This window comes from Canis lupus, chromosome 32 (assembly GCF_011100685.1).
Source record: "Canis lupus familiaris isolate Mischka breed German Shepherd chromosome 32, alternate assembly UU_Cfam_GSD_1.0, whole genome shotgun sequence".
NCBI lineage: Eukaryota > Metazoa > Chordata > Mammalia > Carnivora > Canidae > Canis > Canis lupus.
In genome coordinates, this window is record NC_049253.1 from 9,937,851 (window position 1) to 9,961,271 (window position 23,421).

A 23,421-nucleotide genomic window follows, 5' to 3' on the forward strand; every position below is an offset into this window, starting at 1 on the left:
TACCAACAGACACCTTTAGTTGGTACTTGCAAAATTTCTGCCTAGTTCATCATGAGCCTTCACAATTACCTACCTAGGTATAGAAAGGAAATGAGACAGTGTGCTTTTAGGATTTGTACTGTCCTTTTTAAACAGAGGACAGGTTTTTGGGTGCCTGGGTGGCTCAGTGGGTTAAGTATCCAACTCTTGATTTTAGCTCAAGTCATGATCTCAGGGCGGTGAAATCAAGCCCCAAGTCTGTGGAGCCTGCTTAAGATTCTCTCTCCCTCTGCCCTTCCCCTACTCATGTGTGCCCACACATGCGCATGCACACCCAAGCCCGCATTCTTTCTCACTCTCTCTCAAATAAATAGAGGACAGGTTTTAAGACAGAAAATTACGATCAAAATTTAAATAATTTTAATTATTTAATTTTTTTATAAACACAATCATAAACTTTGGAACTTTTTGTTTTATTATAGAAGAAACAGAATATTTGACTGCTAATATGGATGCAGGTAAGTTAACATTATTCTCTTTTACTACCGATTCCCTGGTTTAAGTCTGCATTTTAATGTTGTGTATGTATGTATGAATGTGTGTACCTGTAATTGATTCAAGCAACAATTACCTTTGCTATCAATCTAAATAGAAAAAATGCCATTACTCTTCTGCTTATCACTATCAAGAAAAACAAACATAAATGTTTCTTGGGAACTACTTTTAAAAATGGATTAATTCACAAAGCTAATTTTGAAGTGAATACAATATTTTTGACCTACATAAAGTTTTATTTGCTGTAAGCTTTGTCACATCAGTTGTGTCAAAAACAACCAGTTTTCGAGCACGACCCATGACATACATTTTGAAATAGAAAAATAATAGATTTTACTTGAACTTAGTTGTTCTTTTGCAATATTTTAAACTGTGATAAAACATGATAAAACAGGTCTCTGAAGATCCATATCCTGGCCAGTTGTACACTGAAAGCCAAATTAAATTAAAGTATTAATTAGAAGTATTAAAATTAAAGTATTAAGCCCCTAAGGAGACAGTAATTAATAAGAGCTTTTGAGTCAGACAAATTTGTGTTACATCCTGACTCATTTATTTATTAACTGCATAACCTTAGGTGAATAACTTAACCTCAAATACAATTTGGGAATAAAATAACTCCCTGTTTTAGAAGAATTTAAGCTGAAGACTCTCTTCTAAATGCCAGGCCCCAAAATTAATTAACAATGTTTTTTCATCAGACAATGAGTGAAAGATTTAGATCTTGAAGATATAGATATCAGTCTGAAGAGATTTTTCAACAAAGGCGCTTTATTTTATACTCAACATAGCACTGGTTTTCAGATAGTGCCCGAGCTGCTTCCACAACCCTCAGTAGACAAGGTCTTTCTTCTTTTAAAGTGCTAAAAGCCACACCTGGGTGGCTCAATGGTTGAGCAGCTGTCTTCAGCTCAGGGTGTGATCCTGGAGTCGCTGGATTGAGTCCCACATTGGGCTCCCCATAGGAAACCTGCTTCTGCCTCTGCCTATGTCTTTGCCTCTCTGTGTCTCATGAATAAATAAAATCTTTAAAAATAAAATAAAGGTCTAAGCACAAATTTAAAACTTACCATCACACTCTTTCCCCACCCCCATTCTTAGAATGGGTGGGACAAAAAAACAAACAGAAAACTATCCATCTTCACTCACAACTTCTTTCCCTGAAGGAGCTACCTCCTTCAAAGTAATTGACATTGATATTAATTTTCCTTTCTAATTTGGGGCTAATAAGCAAGTTCATAAAAGTATTTGTGATATGGTAAAATATATAGAAAGAATAAGGAAAACATCATATATTTTTACTTTCTTCTTTTTTGTGTGAATTCTTTTGCCAGTTCACTTCTTAAGCTTTGCTCTGCCATGTGTCTCTGTGACAAGTGTGCCACAGCTAAATGCTCACAAAGGAAGGAAATATTATCACATGTCAAGTGACAAAAAAAATACCCTCTAGCCCATTGATCCTGGATTGTCTATGGGTCCCCGGCACATTACTTCTCAGGGTTAATATGATGGTTAGATGAGATAAACTACATGCAAAGTATTTAGCATGGGGACTGATGCAGAAAGTGCTCAAACCTTAACATCATTAATGTTAATATTATTGAAAAGAATTCCATAGGAACAGCCTCTACAAAGTAAAAACTATGGAAGTGAGAAGATATAGGTGCCCATGTTTTCAGCTCATTCTGAAAATTTCTGAATGAGACCCTCATCTTAAGTATGCCTGGCCATGTGATATCTCTTATCTATCTGCCAAAGACTGATAAATGTTTAACCCTTCAGCTAACCTCTTTCTGCCACCAGTGTGCCTTTAGGCAGAACTTCAGAGAATCAAGCCAATTTTCGTATTAAGCCAGAATTTTTAAACAAGGTAAATAGTACTTGTTAGTATATAAAATAATTTATTAATCAATTCAGCCTGTTTCGTTTTAGCAATGACTTTGCTGTTTTTGTGGCATAGACAATAAGGAAGTAATTCGTTCAAAATCATAATGATACAATCTCTCTCTTTCTTGAAGAAAGAAAACGGATAAAGTCACTTCTCCCTAAACTATTCTGTGGAGTTACAAACAACGTGCTCAGTCGAAGGAAACGAGTCGTGGGAGGAAAGGCAGCAGTAATGGTAAAACTGTTACTTCCCAGGAGCAGTCCAAGTTTGAAAAACAAAGAAAGGTGGGGAAGATATGTAATGTTAAGAAACTGGGACTCGGGATCCCTGGGTGGCGCAGCGGTTTGGCGCCTGCCTTTGGCCGAGGGCGCGATCCTGGAGATCCGGGATCGAATCCCACATCAGGCTCCCGGTGCATGGAGCCTGCTTCTCTCTCTGCCTCTCTCTCTCGCTCTCTCTGTGACTATCATAAATGAATAAAAAATTTAAAAAAAAAAAAAAAAAGAAACTGGGACTCTTGCAAAGGACTTATCTTAGGGCCATCTGTCTATCACTGTTTGGTAGAATGGCAGTAACCACACTAATGTCTCTTACAGGGAGACTTCCCGTGGCAGGTGGCAATTAAGGAAAATGAGAAAATCAAATGTGGAGGAATTTATATCGGAGGGTGTTGGATTCTAACTGCTGCACACTGTGTCAGGTAAAAAATGTCTCCAAACAGATTTTGGATTCCCTGAAATAATCAAAGTGGGTAATAGAGATTTTGGCAGATGATAGATAAAAACATGTGACAAATTCCACTCTATTAACAGCTAAATCCCCTCCAATATTCATGATCGGAACCCCAGAGGCCATTGTCCCAGAACCTACTGTGTTCTTCCCCCCAGACCAAATTATGATCCCAGATGGCAAGGTCAGATCAAACCCATAGGTACCAAGGCATGTTTTTTGGCTCATTTGCATGATGGGAAGTAGATACTACCTATGTTTTGTAGAGTTACACCAAATTGTCGAGAAGAGTTTATGACTGAAAGGTTTATAAAGAGGTAATACTAACTTGGCATTTCTCACCTCACTTCAACAAGGATGTTGTTTAAAGAGCTGCATGCGTTTAAAGGCTTCAAATGTATACATCTTTTTTGCCCCTTCCATGTACCCTTAAATGTATTTGATATGTGTTCCAGACAGTAAAGGAACTGTTCAAAGTTCTGCACTAATTGTCTCACATGCTGTTCCAGACTGGCTTGCTCATTTTCTGCATGTGTGCATCACTGACATCTCTTCTTATTCTCATAAAGAGACCAATCATATGGGATGAGAGCTCCACTTATGACCTTACTTAAACTTAATTACCTCTTTAAAGACTATCTCCAGGACACCTGTGTGGCTCAGTTGGTTAAATATCTTTTGTGGACTAACACATGATGTACAGTATGGAGGTTCCTCAAAAAATTAAAAAATAGAACCACTATGCAATCTAGCTCTTCTGCTTCCAGTATTTACCCAAAGAAAATGAAAACGAATTTAAAGGTGTCTATGTATACATAAATGGATAAAGATGTATGTATACAATAGGATATTACTTAACCATAAAAAAAGAATGAGATCTTGTCATTAGCAACAACATGGATGGATCTAGAGAGTACTATGCTAGGTAAAATAAGTCAGACAGGGAAAGACAAATGCTATATGATTTCACTTATATGTGGAATCTAAAACACAAAACGAATGAACAAAACAGAAACACATTCATAGGTACAAGAAGCAAACTTGGTTACCAGAAAGGGGAAGAGTTGGGAAGTAAGCAAAATAGATGAAGAAGATCAAGAAATACAAACTTCTGGTTATAAAGTAAATAAGCCAAGGAGATGTAACATACAGCATAGATAGGCATGCTTATCATTGGCAATAATATCGTAAAAACTTTGTATGTTGTCAGATGGTACTGATAATTATGTTTCTGCAGCTGACTAGGAGTGTAACTTTAGCCCGGTTATGTAACTTCTCAGTCTCAGTTGGGTAATCCACAAAATGGGAAGAATAATATTTACCTCTTAGGGCTGTCAAGAATATTAAAACAAAATAACATATATGAAAGTGCCACATACACTATCTGGTCTGTAAGAGGCACTCAGTAAATGATGTTTCATTCATTCTAAAATCAGAACTGAGGCTGGAAATCCAAACTCTGTCCTCTAGCTGACCTTAGGTTGTTTTCAACACATTTTGTATATTGTCCTTCAGCCACTGTTATGGATTGAATTGTGTCCCCCTAAAATTACACGTTGAAGACCTAATCCCCAACATGACTAGATTTGGAGATAGTCTTTTTAAATAAATATTTTATTTATTTATTTGAGAGAGAGAGACATCACGTACAAGCAGGGCAGAGGGATAGAGGGAGAAGGAGAAGGGCTCCCTCAGCAGGGAGCCCGATGCCCAACTCCATCCCAGGACCCTGGGATCATAACCTGAGCCAAGGGCAGATACTTAACCAGCTGAGCCACACGGGTGTCCTCAAGATAGTCTTTAAAGAGGGAATTAAGTTTAAATAAGGTCATATGTGGAGCTAATCCTATATGATTGGTCTCCTTATGTGAATAAGAAGAGATGTCAATGATGCACACATGCAGAAAATGAGCAAGCCAGTGCTGGAGCAGCATATGAGACAATTAGTGTGGAGCTTTGAGCAGTTAAGTATCTGCCCTCAGCTCAGGTCATGATCCCAGGGTCCTGGGATGGAGTTGGTCATCAGGCCCCCTGCTGAGCAGGGAGCCTGCTTCTCCTTCTCCCTCTATCCCTCTGTCCTGCTTGTGTGCTCTCTCTCTCTCTCATGATGTACTCTGGAGAACATTCCTGTGTGCTTGAAAAGATTGTGTATCCCATAGTTTTGGGATGAAATATTTGTATATATCTATTAAGTCCATCTGGTTTAATGCACCACTTAATGCCAATGTTTCCTTATTAATTTTCTGTCTGGATGTCTATCCATTGATGTAAATGATATATTAAAGTCCCCTACTGTTATTGTGTTACTTACTATATCTTTCTTTATGTCTGTTAATACTTGCTTTATATATCTAGGTGCTCCTAAATTGGGTGCCTAAATCTTTAGGAATGTTATATCCTCTTCTTGGATTTACTCTATCATTATGTAATGCTCTTCTTTGTCTTTTGTTAGTCTTTGGTTTAAAGTCTATTTTGTCTGTTTTAAGTATTGCTATGCCAGCTATCCTTTTGTTTCCATTTGCATGAAACATCTTTTTCCATCCCCTTACATTCTGTCTGTGCATGTCTTTAGATCTGAAATGAATCTCTTATAGGCAGCACATAGATGAGTCTTATTTTCTACCCATTTAGCCACTCTATCTTTCAACTGATGCATTTAATTCACTTACATGTAATTATTGATAGACATGTACTTATTGCCATTTTGTTCATTGTTTGTTGGTTATTCTTATGGTTTTTCTGTTCTGTTCTTACTCTCTTCATCTCTTCCATTGTGGCCTGATGGTTTCCTTTAGTTTTATTTTGGGTTCTTTTTCTTTATTTTTTGTATATCTATTGCAGGTTTTTTGTTTGTGCTCACCATAAGGCTCATATATATTGACCTACCTATCTATATAGCAGTCTTTCTATCTCTCTCTTTCTCTCTCTCCCTCTCTCCCCCCTCTCTCCATTTGTGTGCGTGTGTATATATATGTGTGTGTGTGTGTGTATATATATATATATATATGGCTGACAGTTACTTAAATTTGAACACATTCTAAAAGCACTACATTTTTTATTCCTTTCCTCATATTTTAAGTTTTTGATGTCTTATTTTACATCTTTTTATTATGTGTATCCTTCAACTGCTTATTTTAGTTATAGTTGATTTTACTATTTGTCTTTTAATCTTCATATTAACTTTGAAAGTAGCCAAATTACTTTACTGCCTTATTATATGTTTACCTGTATCAGTAAGATTTTTTTCTTTCATATATTTTCTTATTTCTAATTATGGCTTTCCCTTTAGACTTTTTTTTTTTTTTTTTTTTTGTAAGGCCAGTCTCGTGGCGATGAAATTCAGCTTTTGCTTGTCTGGGAAATTCTTTATCTCTTTTTCAACCCTGCCAAATAGTGTATTCTTGGTTATGAGTTTTTCTTCTTCAGCACTTTAAATATACCCTGCCACTCTCTTTTGACCAGAAAAGTTTCTGCTGAAAAATTAGCTCATCACCTTATGAGGTTTCCCTTGTTTGTAATTATTTGTTTTTCTCTGCTGCTTTTAAGATTTTCTCTAAGTAAATAAAAAAAAAATCCCTGGATAGCCAGCGGTTTGGCGCCTGCCTTTAGCCCAGGCGCGATCCTGGAGACCCGGGATCGAATCCCACGTCAGGCTCCCGGTGCATGGAGCCTGCTTCTCCCTCTGCCTGTGTCTCTGCCTCTCTCTCTCTCTGTGTGACTATCATAAATAAAAATAAATAAATAAATAAAAATTAAAAAAAAGATTTTCTTTTTAACTTTTTCCATGGTAATTATAATGTGCCTTGTTATGGATCTCTTTGGGTTCATCTTGTTTTGGGACTCTCTGTGTTTCCTGGTCCTAGATGTCTGTTTCCTTCCCCAGGTTAATAAAATTTTAAGCATTATTTCTTCAAATAAGTTTTTTGCCCATCTCTATTTCTCTTCTCTTTGTGGACCCCTATAATGTGAATGTTAGCATACTCGATGTTAGCATACTAAAATTATTTTTCAAAAATAAAAAAAAGAAATTATTTTTCTTTTTACTGTTCTGCTTGGGTGATTTCCACTCTTCTGTCTTCCAGATCACTGATCTGTTCTTATGTATCATCTAATCTGCTATTGATTTCCTCTAGAGTATCTTTTAGTTCAGTTATTGTATTCTTCAGCTCTGTGATTTCTCTTTGGTTCTTTCAATTCTTTGTTGAAGTTTTTACTGTGTTTCCTCCATTCTTCTCCCAAGTTCAATGAGCATCTTTATGACCATTACTTTGACCTCTTTATCAGGTAAGTTACTTACTTCCATTTCATTAGGGTTTTTTTTTAATCCCTGGTTTTATCTTGTTTGTTCTTTTATTTGAACCATATTTCTCTGTCTCCTGATTTTGTTTGACTTTATCTGTTTCTGGGTACTAGGCAGAACAGCTGCTTTTCCCAGTCTTGAAGGAGTGGTCTTGTGTAGGTGCTTCCATGTGTAGATTATATGACCTGGTGGGTTTGGTTGACTGGCTAAAGCCAGAGCAGGTATGGGCCAAGGGGTCTTAGGGCATGCTACACTGGAGCCATTCTACATGGACGCTGGAGCTGGAGTGAGCATGGACCTGGGAGTCCCAGGGGGCTCTATGCTCAAACCACCTGGCTGGATGGCGGGAGCTGGGGCAGGCATGGGTTGGCAGGTTCCAGGGTGCTCTGCACCAGGGCCACCATGGCAGGATAACTGGAGCTGGGGCAAACAGGCTGGGGCACTCCACATAGGGGCTTTCCTGGTAGGATGGCTGGAGTTGAAGCAGATGCAGCCCAGAAAGTCCTGGATTACTTTCTACCTGGCCACTTTGGTGTGATGGCTGGAGATATAGCAAGCACAAGTGGTGGTGGCTGGGGGTGTGCTGCATTGGGGCAGTCTCACCAAGACAGCTGGTGCTGGGATGGATGAAGGTAGGAGCCCACCTAAAAGGGATGGCTGGAGCTATTTAGTCTAGGAATCTGGGGTCACTGAGGCTGTAGACCAGCTAGAGTGTCTAGGCCGTTTTCCCATCTGTGTTATCAAGGTGGAAGGAGAACATAGACAATGGCACTCACCAGCACCTTCAACTCCCCAAGAAAGTTCCAGCAGGGGATCCCTGGGTGGCTCAGTGGTTTAGTGCCTGTCTTTGGCCCAGGGCATGATCCTGGAGTCCCGGAATCAAGTCCCATGTCGGGCTCCTGGCATGGAGCCTGCTTCTCTCTCCTCCTGTGTCTCTGCCTCTCTCTCTCTCTCTCTTTCTCTATGTCTATCATAAATAAATGAATAAATAAATCTTAAAAAAAAAAGAAAGTTCCAGCAGTTCTTCCACCATTTGGCAGACTCTCTAGGGCTCAAAATTTAATTTCTTTCATTTATAGTGTAGTTGCCCTTTACACTGGTGATTTTATTTTTCCTCCAGGCCAGGCGAATCTACACATGAACCCCTTAGGGATATTCCTTCCTACTGCAGGTCATTGAATCAGATGTGGAGTTGCCATCATTACCATATCTCTGTCTCTCCTACCTTTCTCTATGCAGTCCCTTTGTTGTTTATTGTGCACAAGCTGTTTGATTAGCCTTCTGTTCTTCAGGAGGTATTGCTCTATATGTAGTTTAGATTTGGTGTGTCCATGGAATAAGGCGAGTTCAGGGTGTTCCAACACTCCCATCGTGGACCACCACTATCAGTAGTCTTAATCTACGTTGCTTCTACTTTTTTAATTCTTATTCTCATGAATTTTGGTGGGATGCAGGGCCCACTTCTCCACTAGAGAGGCTGAAAATGTCAGACATTGGTTTTGCCAGGCTCATTTGCTGCTAGAGTATCTAAACAACATTTTTAACATGGCCCAGTAGGCTCCATGTGATCTGACCTCTACTTACTTTTGCCAGTTTCATCTTGCCCCACAGCTTCAACTCTCTGTCTGCTCTACCTGCTCTGAACTTCTTTCAACTACTCATATGCACCTTGCTCCCTGTTGCAGAGAGATCTTCAGGTGTTACTTCTAATGCCTGAAATGATTTTTCCTACCCTGTTTCTCTAGTTAGTGCTATTCTTTATTCAGATCTCAACTCAATCTTCACTTCCCCAGAGAATCTTCCATGATTCCCTTAAGTCAAAGCCTTCTTGATAAATTCTCAGAATTCCATGTGTTGTTCATTTCTCTCACTTTACACAGTAGAATACATATCTTCATTATCCCCATTATCCATTTAATACCACATCTTTCCCTAGATCCTGAGCTCCATGAAGGCAGGAACTGTTTCTGATTTTGCTCATTTCTGTATCCCAGTGGCTAGCACAGTGACTGGTAATAGTAGGTGCATACTAAGTATTTGTTGAGTAAATTGAATGAATAAACAGGACTAAACTTTAAACAATATTCAGGACCTATGATCCTAAAAAGCAACCAAAATTAATATGAGGCATAGCATTCTTGGAATATTAAGCATAAATTAAAGCATCCTGCACACCTCCTTAGTTCCTAGAACATCACCGTTTAGCTGTTAGGTGATTACCTGAGAAAATGATGGTAATGCCAATTTGCTGAAAACATGAGGTAAAAATTGGTATGAAAATTGAGTGAAGCATAGAACAAGCAGCATTTAGCTAATTTCAACTAAATTTAGAAAAGCGAAAAAAAAAGAAGAGCGAATATATTCCAGGTACAATACCAGATGAAGGGATCTAAGTACAGATGAATCAGACCTCATCCTTTGACTTCAACTAGCACAATTCAACAGGAAGAAAGGCTTCTGACAAATAAATAGAATACAATACAATGTTAAGATGAACAGTCTTAAACACAGTCTTAAGTCTTAAATGCAGGATAATGACTGCTATAGTCTTCACCTTGAGAACCTCTGGGGTTGGCAAAGTAATGAGAATGTGTGCCCTGATTCCCCATTTCCTCAACCACATTCCTGGCTACATGCTTTCTGATCTCTGCTTGAACACCTTCAGTGATGGTGCTCTCCAGAGGTAGCCAACTCATTCCACTTCTGGGCAACTGTTAGTGCGTTCTTTATGGCCCTTATATTGAGCAGTTAGATGGGTTATTCCTCTCTTTATTTGGCCACTAACATTCTACCCCATAAATTTAATCACACTGCCTCATAACAGCAAGGATTAAAAAAGAATCTGGAAAAAGGAAGAAAGTCCTTTAAAACAGAGAATATAAAGACGAAGCATCAAATGTTCATGTTTTAGTTGTTTTTTTCCCTCAATATAACTTATCTCCCTTTCCTTTCTATTATAGTGTCAGTAGAATTTACCAGTACCAAATATGGACATCATTTCTAAGTTCGTTAAGACCTGACAATGATACAGTTGTTCAGCTCGCAAAACAAATTATTGTTCATGAAAATTACAGCGGAGCCACCTATGAAAATGACATAGCTTTGATTGAATTGAGAAAACGCTCAAACCAAAAAGAATGTTCGCTGCCTCATTCCATCCCTGCCTGTGTCCCCTGGTCTTCATATCTATTCCAACCTAATGACAGATGCACTGTTTCTGGCTGGGGTCGAGAAAAAGGTATATGTTTTAAAATTTGTTAATCAGAATCCAGGGGTTCTATTCCAGGGGAATAGAAATGGATAGAGCTAATTTCCTAGTACTCTGGGAAAAACATAGCATAACTCCAGAAAAATGAGGAGTCAAGACTGGCTTCATGGGAGTGAGACTTGTGCAGTTGTCCAGCATCCCAGGCTCCAAAGGCCCCATGCTTAGTGTACTGCTATGCTGTCATCATCATTGAATTCTTAATAATTTTTGCAGCGGCCCCCACCTCACGTGTTTTTTGTTTGTTTTTTGTTTGTTTTTTGTTTGTTTGTTTGTTTGTTTTTTACTGGGCCCTGAAAATTATGTAGCTGATCCTGATCCAGAGTTTCAAAGGACATCTACACTCTGTGATCTTGAAGTATACATTGAGGGGTAACCATTTAAAAAAAAAAAAGTAGAGTGACAGGGGGACATATACAGCATGGACTTTCTGGATTTGTTAGAGAGACATGGATGGAAGATAAAATGGTTTTCAAAGGAATAGTCTCAGTATAGGTGAATCAGTAATCCCACAACCCTCTGCTTTCTCCTTCACTTCCTCATTCTCCTTGCCCCACCATTGCGTCCCATAAAAAGTAAAAAATAAATAAATAAATAAATAAATAATTATTTGTTGAGCTTCTAAGAAGACTTGAGGTGAACATTTGTGTGAATAAGTGATGTAGACACTTAGAAAAACTGGCTAAATTAGAAGTTAAATTAGAATTAGCCAGTGTTTTTACCTTTATCTTGAAGAGTTAGCTTTGAAATTTAGCTTCCTTTTGACCTCCTACATCTCTTTGTAAATAACTTCACTACATGTCTTATAGACTCATACTCCACTACAATGTTTATAATTGTTACATTGAAAAGTTCCAAATATGTGTATAAATTAACATATAATACCCAAGACTAAATGTTATTAGTAATTAATTTATTCAGAAGGCATTATGTCCTAACATTTGTTCCTTAAAAAACTTTTATTATATACATTTACGAGTACAAGAGTAGAGATTAAGTATATACAATAAGCCTATTTACTTGTCACTCAGTTTCCAGTTATCAACCCTCTACCAGTCTTGTTTTATCTCTCAGAATTATTCACAAGCTTAATAGATAAATAGGAAGGGCTACTTATAAAGGGATTAATTACAAGGATGTGGATAGGGGTTTGGGGAACTACAAGGGCTAGGCAGCAACCTGGAATGAACAGTACCAGAACAGCTTCTCTTAGATCTAAAGATGTGAGAGGAAGAAGTTACCACGAGAAAGAGTATCAGGTTGAGCAGGCTGCATTAAGAGAAGCAGTGATTTTGGATAGAAGGTTATAGCCAACCCCAATCTCTTTATCTTCTCTCCTTATCTTCCCTTCCTTCCTTTATGTTGAAAAGCAGAGGCTAGGGACACCTGGGTGGCTCAGCGGTTGAGCATCTGCCTTCCGCCCAGGGCGTGATCCTGGAGACTTGGGATGGAGTCCCACATAGTGCTCCCTGCATGGAGCCTGCTTCTCCCTCTGCCTGTGTCTCTGCCTCTCTCTCTGTGTCTCTCATGAATAAATAAATAAAATCTTAAAAAAAAAAAAGAAAAGAAAAGAAAACCAGAGGCTAAGAGATTCCTGTTGAGGTGGTCCCTTAGATCAGGCTCTTTAGGCAAAGGGTAGGGCATCAAAGGGGAGAGAATGGATCTGAAGGACACTTGGGAGCTATTGAACATACTCCTCCCACCCACCCACCACACACAGTTATTTTTTCCTGAAGCATATTAAATCAAACCCAGATATAATGTAATTTTACCCATGAATATTCCAGTAGATACATTTACCAGGTAAGGACTTAAAGAAACAAAAATAAAAACAAAAACACAACATCATCCATATCTAACAAAATGAAAATGATCCCATAATATCATCTAATAACCATTCCATGTTTAATATTTCTCAATTATTTACAAACTATTTTAACAATCAGAATTATTTCCTTGGGATCCAAAGTCTGCACATTGCATTTGGTGGCTATTTTTCTTAAATCTCTTTTACTCTAGAACAGTTACCCTCTTCCTTTTATTTAAAATGTTATTTATTAAAGAAACTGAGTCGTTCTTATTTTGGAATTTTCACACCTTGAATCTGGCTGATTGTATCTTTGATGTGGCATTTTGCACATTCTTCTATTCCATGTATTTCCTATAAACTGGTAGGTATGTTCTTATGCATTGTTTTACTTATCAATCAAACAATTTAACACATTTTTGAGCCCTTATCATACCTGCAAGATAGTAATGCTAATGTATTAGGATTTCACTGATGAAAAATATGGACCAAGTCAACAAAGAGTACAGAGGCTACAGATTGAGAGACAAGACCAGCACTCAAGGGACTTACAGTACAGAGAAGCCATCAGATGTGAATGCCACCATCGGATAGCAGAATGTGACAGGTGCCCCAAGGAGTATATAAAGCAATAGAATGCCTGAGTGGCTCAGTCAGTTAAGCATCCAACTCTTGATTTTGGCTCAGGTCATGATCTCAGGATTGTGAGATCAAGCCCTGCATCAGACTCCTTGCTGAGCATGGAGCTTGCTTGAGATTCTCTTTCTCTTTCTCCCTACGCCCCTCCCCACTCTCACTCTCCCTCTAAAAAAGAAAAAAGGGAGTATACAAAACAAGAGTTCAGGGGAGGGAATAATCTCCTGAGCCATTAAAAATTGTTCACATAGTATAGGAATTCCCAGTTTTTAAAGGCTTTTCCTGAGTTGGAAGAAATAATAAATCACTAATTAAAAAAAAAAAAACTCTTAACCTGAAGAAGATAGCATTTTAAAACTAACTTGAAGTAAGAGTTGAAGGAAAAAAAAGAAAATATCCTAATTTGTCCTTTACTTTGGTGGATTTTTGTCTCCCCCCTGCTTTTCAGAAGAAAATATTAGTTTTATAGTATACTACATGCTCCCTACAGTGTTAGGGTCATGGAGGTGTCCTCTCAAGATAACCAGAAGCCAGGGTACCTGGGTGGCTCAGTGGTTGAGCATCTGCCTTTGGCTCAGGACGTGATCCCGGGGTCTTGGGGCTCAAGTGGTGATCCCCGGGGTCCTGGGATGGAGTCCTGCATCAGGGTTCCTGCAGAAGCCTGGTTTTCCTTCTGCCTCTGCCTCTGCCTCTGCCTCTCTTTCTGTCTCTCTGAATAAAATCTTAAAAAAAAAAAAAAAGATAACCAGAAGCCTCTGTCCCCCAATAGTTTATTCATTAAGTGAGGGGGTAAGTCATTTGACTTACATTCATTCTTATGTCAAAAGGTTGTTTTCACTCTAACAAGCACTGTCAAGGAAATCTGTGACTGTTAAATGATAGGACCTATTCATGTAAGAAAATGCTAATCACTGACTGGATCCACAGTCACTGGATCAGTCTAGCTCCCCGACTGGACTTAGCAATTTTAGGGGAAGGAGTTTATCTTATTCATCTCAGAGCACCCAGGGCTTTGTGAAATAAGAATGACTCCAGCATGTGTTCAATAATGCCCCTTAACTATTTTTAGAAGGGCAATTATAGAAACAGGGCAGAGGAGCAGCATAGGATTAAATACGTTAATGAATTCTCCTCAAAAGTTTATATATGTGTTAAGGAATATATGTAATCTTCTATATTCCTCATGGTTTACCAAATTATGAGAATAAGTATTTATTTAGATTTCTCATTTGTGACTTCTAAATGTCTATTTGTTCTCTCACTTTGTTTAGACAACCAAAAAGTTTATGTACTTAAGTGGGGTGACGTTAAGCTAATAGACAACTGCTCCAAGTTTTACCCAGGTCGCTACTTTGAAAAAGAAATGGTGTGTGCAGGTAAGTCCCAAGTAGCTTCTCTAAGCTATTTACACCTACCCCCGACCAAACATCTCTCCTCCTCTCTAAATCCATCCACTTGCTCTGGGCCCTGGGCCCTTTCATTGGACCTTCTGGCTGGTGCTTCCCTGGCCCCTAGTTCAAATTCCCTTAAGCTAACACTAAAAGGAAAAATCTTATGACACCGTATGGCATATAGCAAGGTGACCAAGAGCATGGACTCTGGAACAGACTGCCCGGGGTTTACATCCCCGTTTTTACCAATTACTACTCATGTGACCTGGAGCAGGGTTCCCCATCTGCAAAATCCAAGGTCTTAATAAATGAGGAAACAGATGCACAGCAGTTACATAGTTTGCCCAAAGTCCTACAGACAAGAAGTGGCATATCCAGGATCAAAACTCAAACTTGTTCTAAATAAAATTCTGAACAGTCTCATTTCAGATGTGTCCAGTCAGGAGTAAATCCTCCCTCCTCAGAAATCCCATTGCACTTTTTATAATACCTGCCACTGACTGCTAGTGATACAGAGTTGCAGGGTGCTTGTCTCATGGAGTGGAAGGATGAATCTCCCCAACACAAAAGAGTAAAGGGAAATAAAAGTTTATTAAGTGAAAGTGAGAGCAGAAAGGAAAGAAAAAAGCTCTCTAGAAGCAGAGAGGTCCTGAATGAGTTGCCACCTAGGGCTTTTAGTGGCAGTCTTTTATTGAGAACTGTCAATGGGAAGCCCATGGCCTTGATATTCTTCTACCAACTTGGTCTGTTCCCTTATCTCTTGTTCTGCTCCACTGGATCTCAGCCTCTCCACCTGCAGGGAACAGCAGAGCCCATCAGGGGAGTTAAAGGCCCCCTGTATCTCTTGCCTACATCTTATAACCCCTTCTATACTCTCTGGACCGGACCTGTGGGCACAAAGTACTGGGATTGTGAGGAGTGATTGATTGTATACTCTTTTAATTCATGGGGGTGAGGGATAGCACAACTCTGAAAGCAAGGATTTCAGGACCTCAAGGGGCCAGCTATGCCAAGATAAGGTTACTTTTAAGCGTGAAGGCACTAAGGCAGCCACGAGTTCCTTGAGGAGGGTCACACTCTGCATGTTTCAGGGACCTATGAGGGTCTTGCAAGCTGTAAGGTGATTTTAATTGAAACTACATTTCGTTTGCCTTTGTTTCCCACATCTTTGACACAAGCTACCACAGTTCCTACTATTGGCGGTGATGCTAAGGCAGGGAACCAGCCAGGGTAATGCATATATGATACTTTATTAAAACCACTTATAAAAATAGTGTATTACAGAAAAAGGCAATGTTATTGACATCCTATAGCTTTTGGGATCCGTGATTTAAAAACCTTAGAAAGTCTTAAAAGTGAAAAGAAAGTAAACAGTCATTCCCAGTGCCCTCCCTTCTTAAATGGAGTTCAGGATGCCAGAGGACAAAAGGGGAGAATAGCACAAAACCTACCAGGAGGCAATTATCACAATTAACAGGAAAAGTTCTAAGGTCTCCCTGCCTGAGTTCAAGTCCACCCTCTGCCACTCAGTAGCTGAGTGGCCTTGGACAAATTAGGTTCCTCTCTGTGCCTTATTTATCTGATCTTAAAATAGGGATAATAATGATGCTTAGCTCATTGGGCTGTGGTTTAGGATTAACACAATGAATGACTAATATATATTAAGCACTCAATAAGCACTAAGTATATCTATTATTTTCCCAATCAGCACTGGATGCTACTTTCAGATTGCAGTCTCCTTAGAGTATAAACTTGCATAAAATAGAGGAAGTAAGGGAAGCACTCAACTAAATTTGGAAAATGAGTAGAAGACTAAGTGTCCCCCTCCCTGCATTGCTCCATCTCTATGGGCCCAGCAGGGGCCTGGTAAGGGAGAATACTCATTGTTTCCCGTTAGGAAAGTGGAAGAAAGCCAGAAGGTACACCCATTGGTGGAGGAGACAAGAAGTCGGCATGGCAGCCTCGACAAATGGAAGTGCGTGTGTGATTTTCTTTTTTCCTTTGTCTTTTTCAGGTACAGATGACGGTTCCATCGACGCCTGTAAAGGGGACTCTGGAGGTCCCTTAGTCTGTAAGGATATCAACAATGTGACTTATGTTTGGGGTGTTGTGAGTTGGGGTGAAAACTGCGGAAACCCAGAGTACCCAGGTGTTTACACCAAAGTAGCCAATTATTTTGACTGGATTAGCCATCACGTGGGAAGGTCTCTTATTTCTCAGTACAATGTATAAAATTGTGGTCTCTCTCTTCTACTCTTTTTCTCTAGGGAGTTGGATTTTAGTTGAAATGATACTGCATAATTAGTACTTCTCTAGGAAAAAAATAATAAAGCACATTTTATTGGACATTTTTAAAGGTCTCTACAAAGCTTATTCCATATTGGAACTTTGCCACATAATCAACAAAGAAATATTTTAGTTGGGCATCCATATTTTATTAAATTGAAATTGGGATTAAATTATCTCCTTATATAGGAATGATTTATCGACTATACTAAAGGTTTTGCTAGTTGAATGACATTGCATTCACATAAGCCTGCATTCAAACCCCAATTCTACCATCTATGAATTACCTGGCCCTGGGCAATTTATTATCTTTATTGTGCCTCATTTTCGACCTTAAATGGAAACTAGAATTTTGAGAAAATGAAACCACATACTAAATAAAATGTTTACATAGTACCTGTCACAGGAAAATAACTGACCTCATACCTCTTGTCCCATTTCTCTGCTTTTTTTTTTTTTTTTTTTGAGATTTTTATTTACTTATTCATGAGAGGCAGAGACATAGGCAGAGGGAGAAGCAGGCTCCCTGTGGGGAACCTGATGCGGACTCGATCCAGGATAACAACCAGAGCCGTAGGCAGATGCTTAACCACTGAGCCACCCAGGCACCCTGCATTTCTCTGCTTCTTAAAGTGTTAAAAGTTCTCTTGAAATATTGTCTTTAGTTCTCCATTTCTCAAATCCTCCTTGACTCTCTCTTTAAACCTTTCCACAGATACCTCCACACAACCATTGACCTCCTTGGTGTCAAACCCACAGTCACTTAGCTACTCTCTTCTCCCCTTGTCCCAGCAGTGGTAGTCACAGTTGGCCCCTCAGGACATCACCCTCTCTGCCTGGCCCACTGCCTCCCTGGCGGCTGGTCTCAGCCTCCTTCCTAGCATCTTCCTTCTGATCACTTCTTTCACTTTGTGCTTTCCCTAGAGATCTTACCTGGAGTCAGCTCTAAATCCCACCCACTGTCCCAATGACCTACAAATCCATATCTCCAGCCCTGATCTTCCTAAATTCCAGACTAGAATTTCACTGAGCAGTTACCATCCCCATCTGGACATTTGATGGCATTTCAAAGGAAACAATGCCAACCCCAAATGGCCCCTTCTTAAACCTGTTCCTCCCTTCCTAGCAAATGGCATTTACTCAGGGGTCTCCTGTGCACCCACTTTACAGTAGGTGCTAGTCTCTTTGTATCACGTGACCCTGCTTTAATATCAGCATAGCACTTGTCATTACCCAAACATGTCCTGTTTTCACTGGTTTGTCTACTTCTTCCCCACAATGCTCACCCACCCAGTACTGCCCTCGCCTGACTACACTGTAAGACACAAAAGAAAGATAGTCTGTCTTCTGTCTGCATTCCTAGCACTTGGTTCATAGGAGGTTCATTAGCTGCTTTCATTATTATTACTTAAAATGCAACTATTATCATCCTGAAGACTGGACATATATTTTTCACATAAATATTACCTTCAATACCTGGGGTTCACTCCTGGATGAAGCCCAATTGTTTTAATAATGGAAATGCCCATTTCTATGTACATTCCAAAGTTGCTTACTGCTCAGATTTTTTTTTCCTTTTTAAAAATTTTGGTAACCTATGCATACAATTTTTTCTCTTACCACTTTACCATTTTGAAGTGTACAGTCTAGGGCCATTAAGTACGTTTCCATTGTTATGCCACCATACTGTCTTCAGAAAGTTTTTGTCTTCCCAAACTGAAACTCTGTGCCTGTTACACACTATCTCCTCCTCCCCATCTGCCTACGGCTCTAGTTGTTATCCTGGATCGAGTCCAGTCCGCATCAGGTTCCCCACAGGGAGCCCGCTTCTCCCTCTGCTTATGTCTCTGCCTCTCTCTCTCTCAATCTCTCTCTCTCTCTCTCATGAATAAGTAAATAAAAATCTCAAAAAAAAATGAAGCAGAAAAATGAGATAAGAGGTGTGAGGTCAGTTATTTTCCTGTGACAGGTACTATGCAAACGTTTTATTTAGTATGTGGTTTCATTTTCTCAAAATTCTAGTTTCCATTTGAGGTTGAAAATGAGACACAATAAAGATAATAAATTGCCCAGGGCCAGGTAATTCATAGATGGTAGAATTGGGGTTTGAATGCAGGCTTATGTGAATGCAATGTCATTCAGCTAGCAAAACCTTTAGCAAAACCTTCCCATGCTGCCCAGATTTTTAATTCCTTTTATCATTGAATGCAGGAAAATATTTGGTTATCTATAGCTGTGTAAGAAAGAACCCCCAAATATTTATTTAAATAATGATTGTTTATTATTTTGCCTACATGTCTGGGAACTGATGGGGCTCAGCTGGCCATCTCATCCATCCTCTAGCACAGATGCTGTCAGACGGGGAGGGCTGGGGCAGGGATTATCTTGAAGGCTTCTTCACTCACGTGTCTGGTGCTTAGGCTGGGGAGAACTCAAACAGCTGGCGCTTCCCAGGCATCTCTCTCTATGTGGTCTTTCCACCTGGGCTCTCAACATGAGGACTCAGAGGCACTAGACTTCTTTCATAACAGCTGACAAGTGTCCTGGGAGAGCCCATGAACCAGAACAGCCTTTATAAACCTAGGCTTGCAAGTCATTTAGCCTTGCTTCCATCAGAAGACCTGACCACGTTGAGAGGAGGAGATATAATCCATCTCTTGCTGGGAGGGGTGTCGAAAAATTTGTGGCATGTTTTGAAACCACCACCATATCCTGGCCCAGCAAACCTGGAGCCTGTAGCATTTCTTGAAGATGCCTGGGTATGAATACTAAGGGCTGCAAGGTGGGAGAAAGCAGCATTGTGGCCCCTTGAAGGACCAAGCCAGTCCACTTGGTGACCTGGAACCTCAAGGCTTCACAGCATGTTAGCCCAGAATCTGAAGAGTGAAGAGCCAGCTTCTCTATAGTGACTCCCTGTGATAGAGACTGGGAACAGCAGGAGTGAGATTGGATTCCTGGACTCTCTCAGTTCAGAGGTCTATGTGAGGGCTCCTGGTTGCAGATCACAGAAATCAATCAAACTGGTTTAATGAAAAAAAAAAGAAAAAAGATGTGTTCAAAGATATTATGTAGTTCACAGAATCTTCAGGAAAGCCAGAGTGTTGGCTACATGTCTGGAGATAATGCTCAAAGACCACTGTAGGACTGCTTATCAGAGACTCCCACTGCTATTAGCTCGGGTCCCAGGCTCCATGAAAATCTTGAACTGCAGAGGCTGGGCACCAGACATTACTGCTTGGCCCTCTGCCACTACTGCTTCTGTGAGTTAGCATGGTCTTTCCCGAAGGTGGTCAGCAAACAGAGCTCACTAAATGTAGAGTGCTGCCATCATCTTATATTTAACCCTGGCCTCAGAAGTCACTATCTTATGAGGGAGACAGAAAAAATTATAAAGCTACGTTTTGCCAGGTCAACGGAGGGGAAAACTCAAGGGAGACTCATAAATCAGTCTGAAGTGTCAACGAAGGCCTCCCCAGAGGTGAGTTTAATCTGAATTACAGAAGAAATTTCCAAGCAGATGTAAATGCAAAGGCTCTGTGTCTAGAGGAACCAACCTAAAAAGTGGACAGAGAGCAGTTCTGCATGACAGTCGGGGGTGGGAGAGTAGGGTGCAGCTGAGGACCTGGAGAGGGACAAAAGGGTAGATCAGAGAGGGCTTTGCACAAGAGTTGGGACCACTGACTTTGGAAAGTTCACACTGGAGGCATGGAGGAAGATGTATCGGAGAGGGTGAGATGGGATGGGAAAGACAGTTATGAGATAACTGGACCAATCCAAATGAAAAATGATTAAGATAGAAATTTTTAAAGAAGATGGCACTGATTCCAGATATATTAAGGAGTAAAATAGATGGCAGCTGGGGACTGAAGAGAGGACAGGGCACTAGGGAGAGGGATAGGACTTTGGAATAACTCCCAAGTTTTCTCTGGGATAATGAGAAGATTGCTGTTGCCATTGATGGAAGAAATAAAGCAAACAGAGAAAGAAAAGCAGGTTTTGTTAAAGATATTTTGAAGCTGTGAGGTCTGTGGGAGCATACGAAAGATGTATATAGCATACAATAGGAAATATAAAGCTAAAAATCAATCAGAGGTTTGGAAGTAGCCAGAAACCCAACCTAGAGAAACCACACACCTGAATTTATCCTGCTGGTCTAAAACACTGCAGTCGTACCCAAGTGAGTACCTTCCTATTTTGTCCAGAGCATCCTCTCTGTATGCCGAGTAATCTTACATTCTACCCACAAAGATCACTTGAAAATCTCTTCCCTCATTGCTGTGATTTGAATGTTGTGTTTCCTCAAAACTCATGTTGAAATCCTAATGCTCCATGTGATGGCATTAAGAAGTAGGGTCTTTAGGAGGTGCTCAAGTCATGAGGGTGGAGGCCTTATGAATGGGATTAGTATTTTATAAAAGAAACCCCAGAAATTCCACACTGCTTCCATCATGTGAGGACACAGAGAGATGTCAGTCATCTGCAAATTAGAAGAGACCCCTCCCCAGAACCTGACACTCTGGCACCCTAATCTTGGATCTCCAGCCTCCAGAAGTGTGAGAAATAAACTTCTGTTGTTTATAAATCACCTAGTCTGTGATATTTTGTTACAATAGCCCAAACAGACTAAAACACTGATCAAATTTGCCTGATGACAGAACACCTGAAATGGAGAGCATTATCTTCAATATATTATGGAACCAGCCTGAGCTTACAGATCTGGTGCAGCTGTTTCTTGTCCTTCACTTTGAATAGCCCTGGTTTGAAGGCTATTCATGCTATCTTTAATTTTTTTTTTTTTTTTTTAAGGCAGAGGCTGGAAACTAGCACTTACTTCCGTTCATTTCAGCCCTTTTTAGAAACCAATGTTCTAGCCTTAACACTGGGCAAAGATTGATCATTATGTCTGGAATGGTTTCACCACTTGGCATTTATTTTCATCACAATAACACTTTTCAGGTCATTTAATGAGACGGTGGAAAAGACTAAAACAATAGAAACTTCCTTGATATTTTGTATTTTGATTTTGTGTTGTTTCAAATAGCACAAAGGATTCTACTCTTCAAGCAGTCTGAGTTAATATGCTACATTAAATCCAATACATTTTGCATTCTTGATGTCACATGACTTCTCTGTACCTTGACTCCTTCACCATAAAAGACTGACAATGCCTCCCAGGCCTCTGTCTTCCCTTCCTCCATTGTGGTGGGTTAATCACAGCCCAAGCGCCCGTAGCTTGGGCGACTTCCTGGGGTTGAGCTACATCTGTCTGTGTCTGCCAAGAGGGACACATTTTTCTGTTTCTAACTCACCCAAAGTCTGCATCCCTATAAAACGCTGTTCTGTGAGATGGTTTGTATGTGAAGTACATGGCACAGAGGAAGTTCCCAATAAGGAGGGATATCATTCTTAGGAACTCTTTAGTGCACATTTATTATACTTAAGAAGCTTTTAACAAACACAAACGCCAAACTAGAACTTATTAGTAATTTTACTAAGAAAGGACGCACCTATTCCCAGCACCTCCAATACTGCCCTGGATCTTATTACTGTTAGATTCCTGGAAATTTCCGGGATACTCGCATAACCAGATATTCATAGCTCTGGCAAAAATTACTGCAATTGTTATTTAAGGATTCTGCGCAGCTCGGGGGAAAAAACACTGAGAAACTTCGCCGGAGTTATCAAGCTACATAATAAGTTGAGCAGGAAAAGTGATTCCATTACGATTTTTTTTTTAATTTTTATTTATTTATGATAGTCACACAGAGAGAGAGAGGCAGAGGGAGAAGCAGGCTCCATGCACCGGGAGCCCGATGTGGGATTCGACCCCGGGTCTCCAGGATCGTGCCCTGGGCCAAAGGCAGGCGCTAAACCGCTGCGCCACCCAGGGATCCCTCCATTAAGATTAAACAAACAAACAAACAAAAAACAAAAACTATATTCAAACGTAGAATGACGCCTCTCCTATCAAGAAAGAAAATAGTTTTTATTTTCAAACCATTTTCTTCTACCAGAATTTCTAAATGTGCATCTAGCTCATGCTTGCCAGCCAGGCAGCACCTGGGCCTTGGGTTGACAGGTCGGGCTCCCGGTGGGCTCCGGATTCCCGTCCACGGCTCAGGCGGACTCGCATTTTCAAACCGAAACGAAGCCAAGACCCCTCGCAGCGCCCTCCGCGGGGGACTACGGGCGTCCCCGGCCAGAGGAGCTGGTTCCTAGGGACGGCGGCGGGCAGGTGGGAGCGGCGATGGCGGGGCTGAGCCCCTGGGGCTCACCTGGCTGCACCTTACAACCACCAGGAGGCTTTTGTTTCTATTAATTTTTATTTTTTATTTTATTTGGCGTCATCCTTGCGCAGGGGCCATGCTAATCTCTGTATCGTTCCGATTTTAGTATATGTGCTGCGGAAGCGAGCACCACCAGGAGGCTGTTTCAATATACCGACGGCCGGAGCCACTAGGGACGGACTCAATCAGCCTCCTGGGGGGGCGGCGGCCGGACGCCGCGGTAGAGATAGTCCCCCCGCTCCGGCAGCGCTAACTGGAGCCCTCGCGCAGGAGCACCGCGGGGACCCCCCCCTCGCTG

The 23,421-nt window shown here is 40.4% G+C and overlaps 1 protein-coding gene and 1 non-coding gene across 5 annotated transcripts in view; one reads left to right on the forward strand and one right to left on the reverse strand.

Moving 5' to 3' along the window:
• The window catches only part of CFI (complement factor I), a 59,619-nt gene extending 42,713 nt beyond the window's left edge, over nucleotides 1-16,906 (forward strand). For all 4 annotated transcript variants that reach the window (XM_038581907.1, XM_038581904.1, XM_038581905.1 and 1 more), the window contains 6 exons: nucleotides 462-497; nucleotides 2,553-2,656; nucleotides 3,019-3,122; nucleotides 10,412-10,689; nucleotides 14,431-14,535; nucleotides 16,565-16,906. In XM_038581907.1, the coding sequence (XP_038437835.1) occupies nucleotides 462-497; nucleotides 2,553-2,656; nucleotides 3,019-3,122; nucleotides 10,412-10,689; nucleotides 14,431-14,535; nucleotides 16,565-16,782 (845 nt within the window). In that variant the 3' untranslated portion in view covers nucleotides 16,783-16,906. The remainder of the gene's footprint in view (nucleotides 1-461; nucleotides 498-2,552; nucleotides 2,657-3,018; nucleotides 3,123-10,411; nucleotides 10,690-14,430; nucleotides 14,536-16,564) is intronic.
• Nucleotides 16,907-23,149: 6,243 nt separating this feature from the next.
• Nucleotides 23,150-23,253, reverse strand: LOC119867255. The gene has a single exon (XR_005382990.1). It is a non-coding gene; the product is annotated as a U6 spliceosomal RNA (small nuclear RNA).
• Between the last annotated feature and the right edge of the window lie 168 nt (nucleotides 23,254-23,421).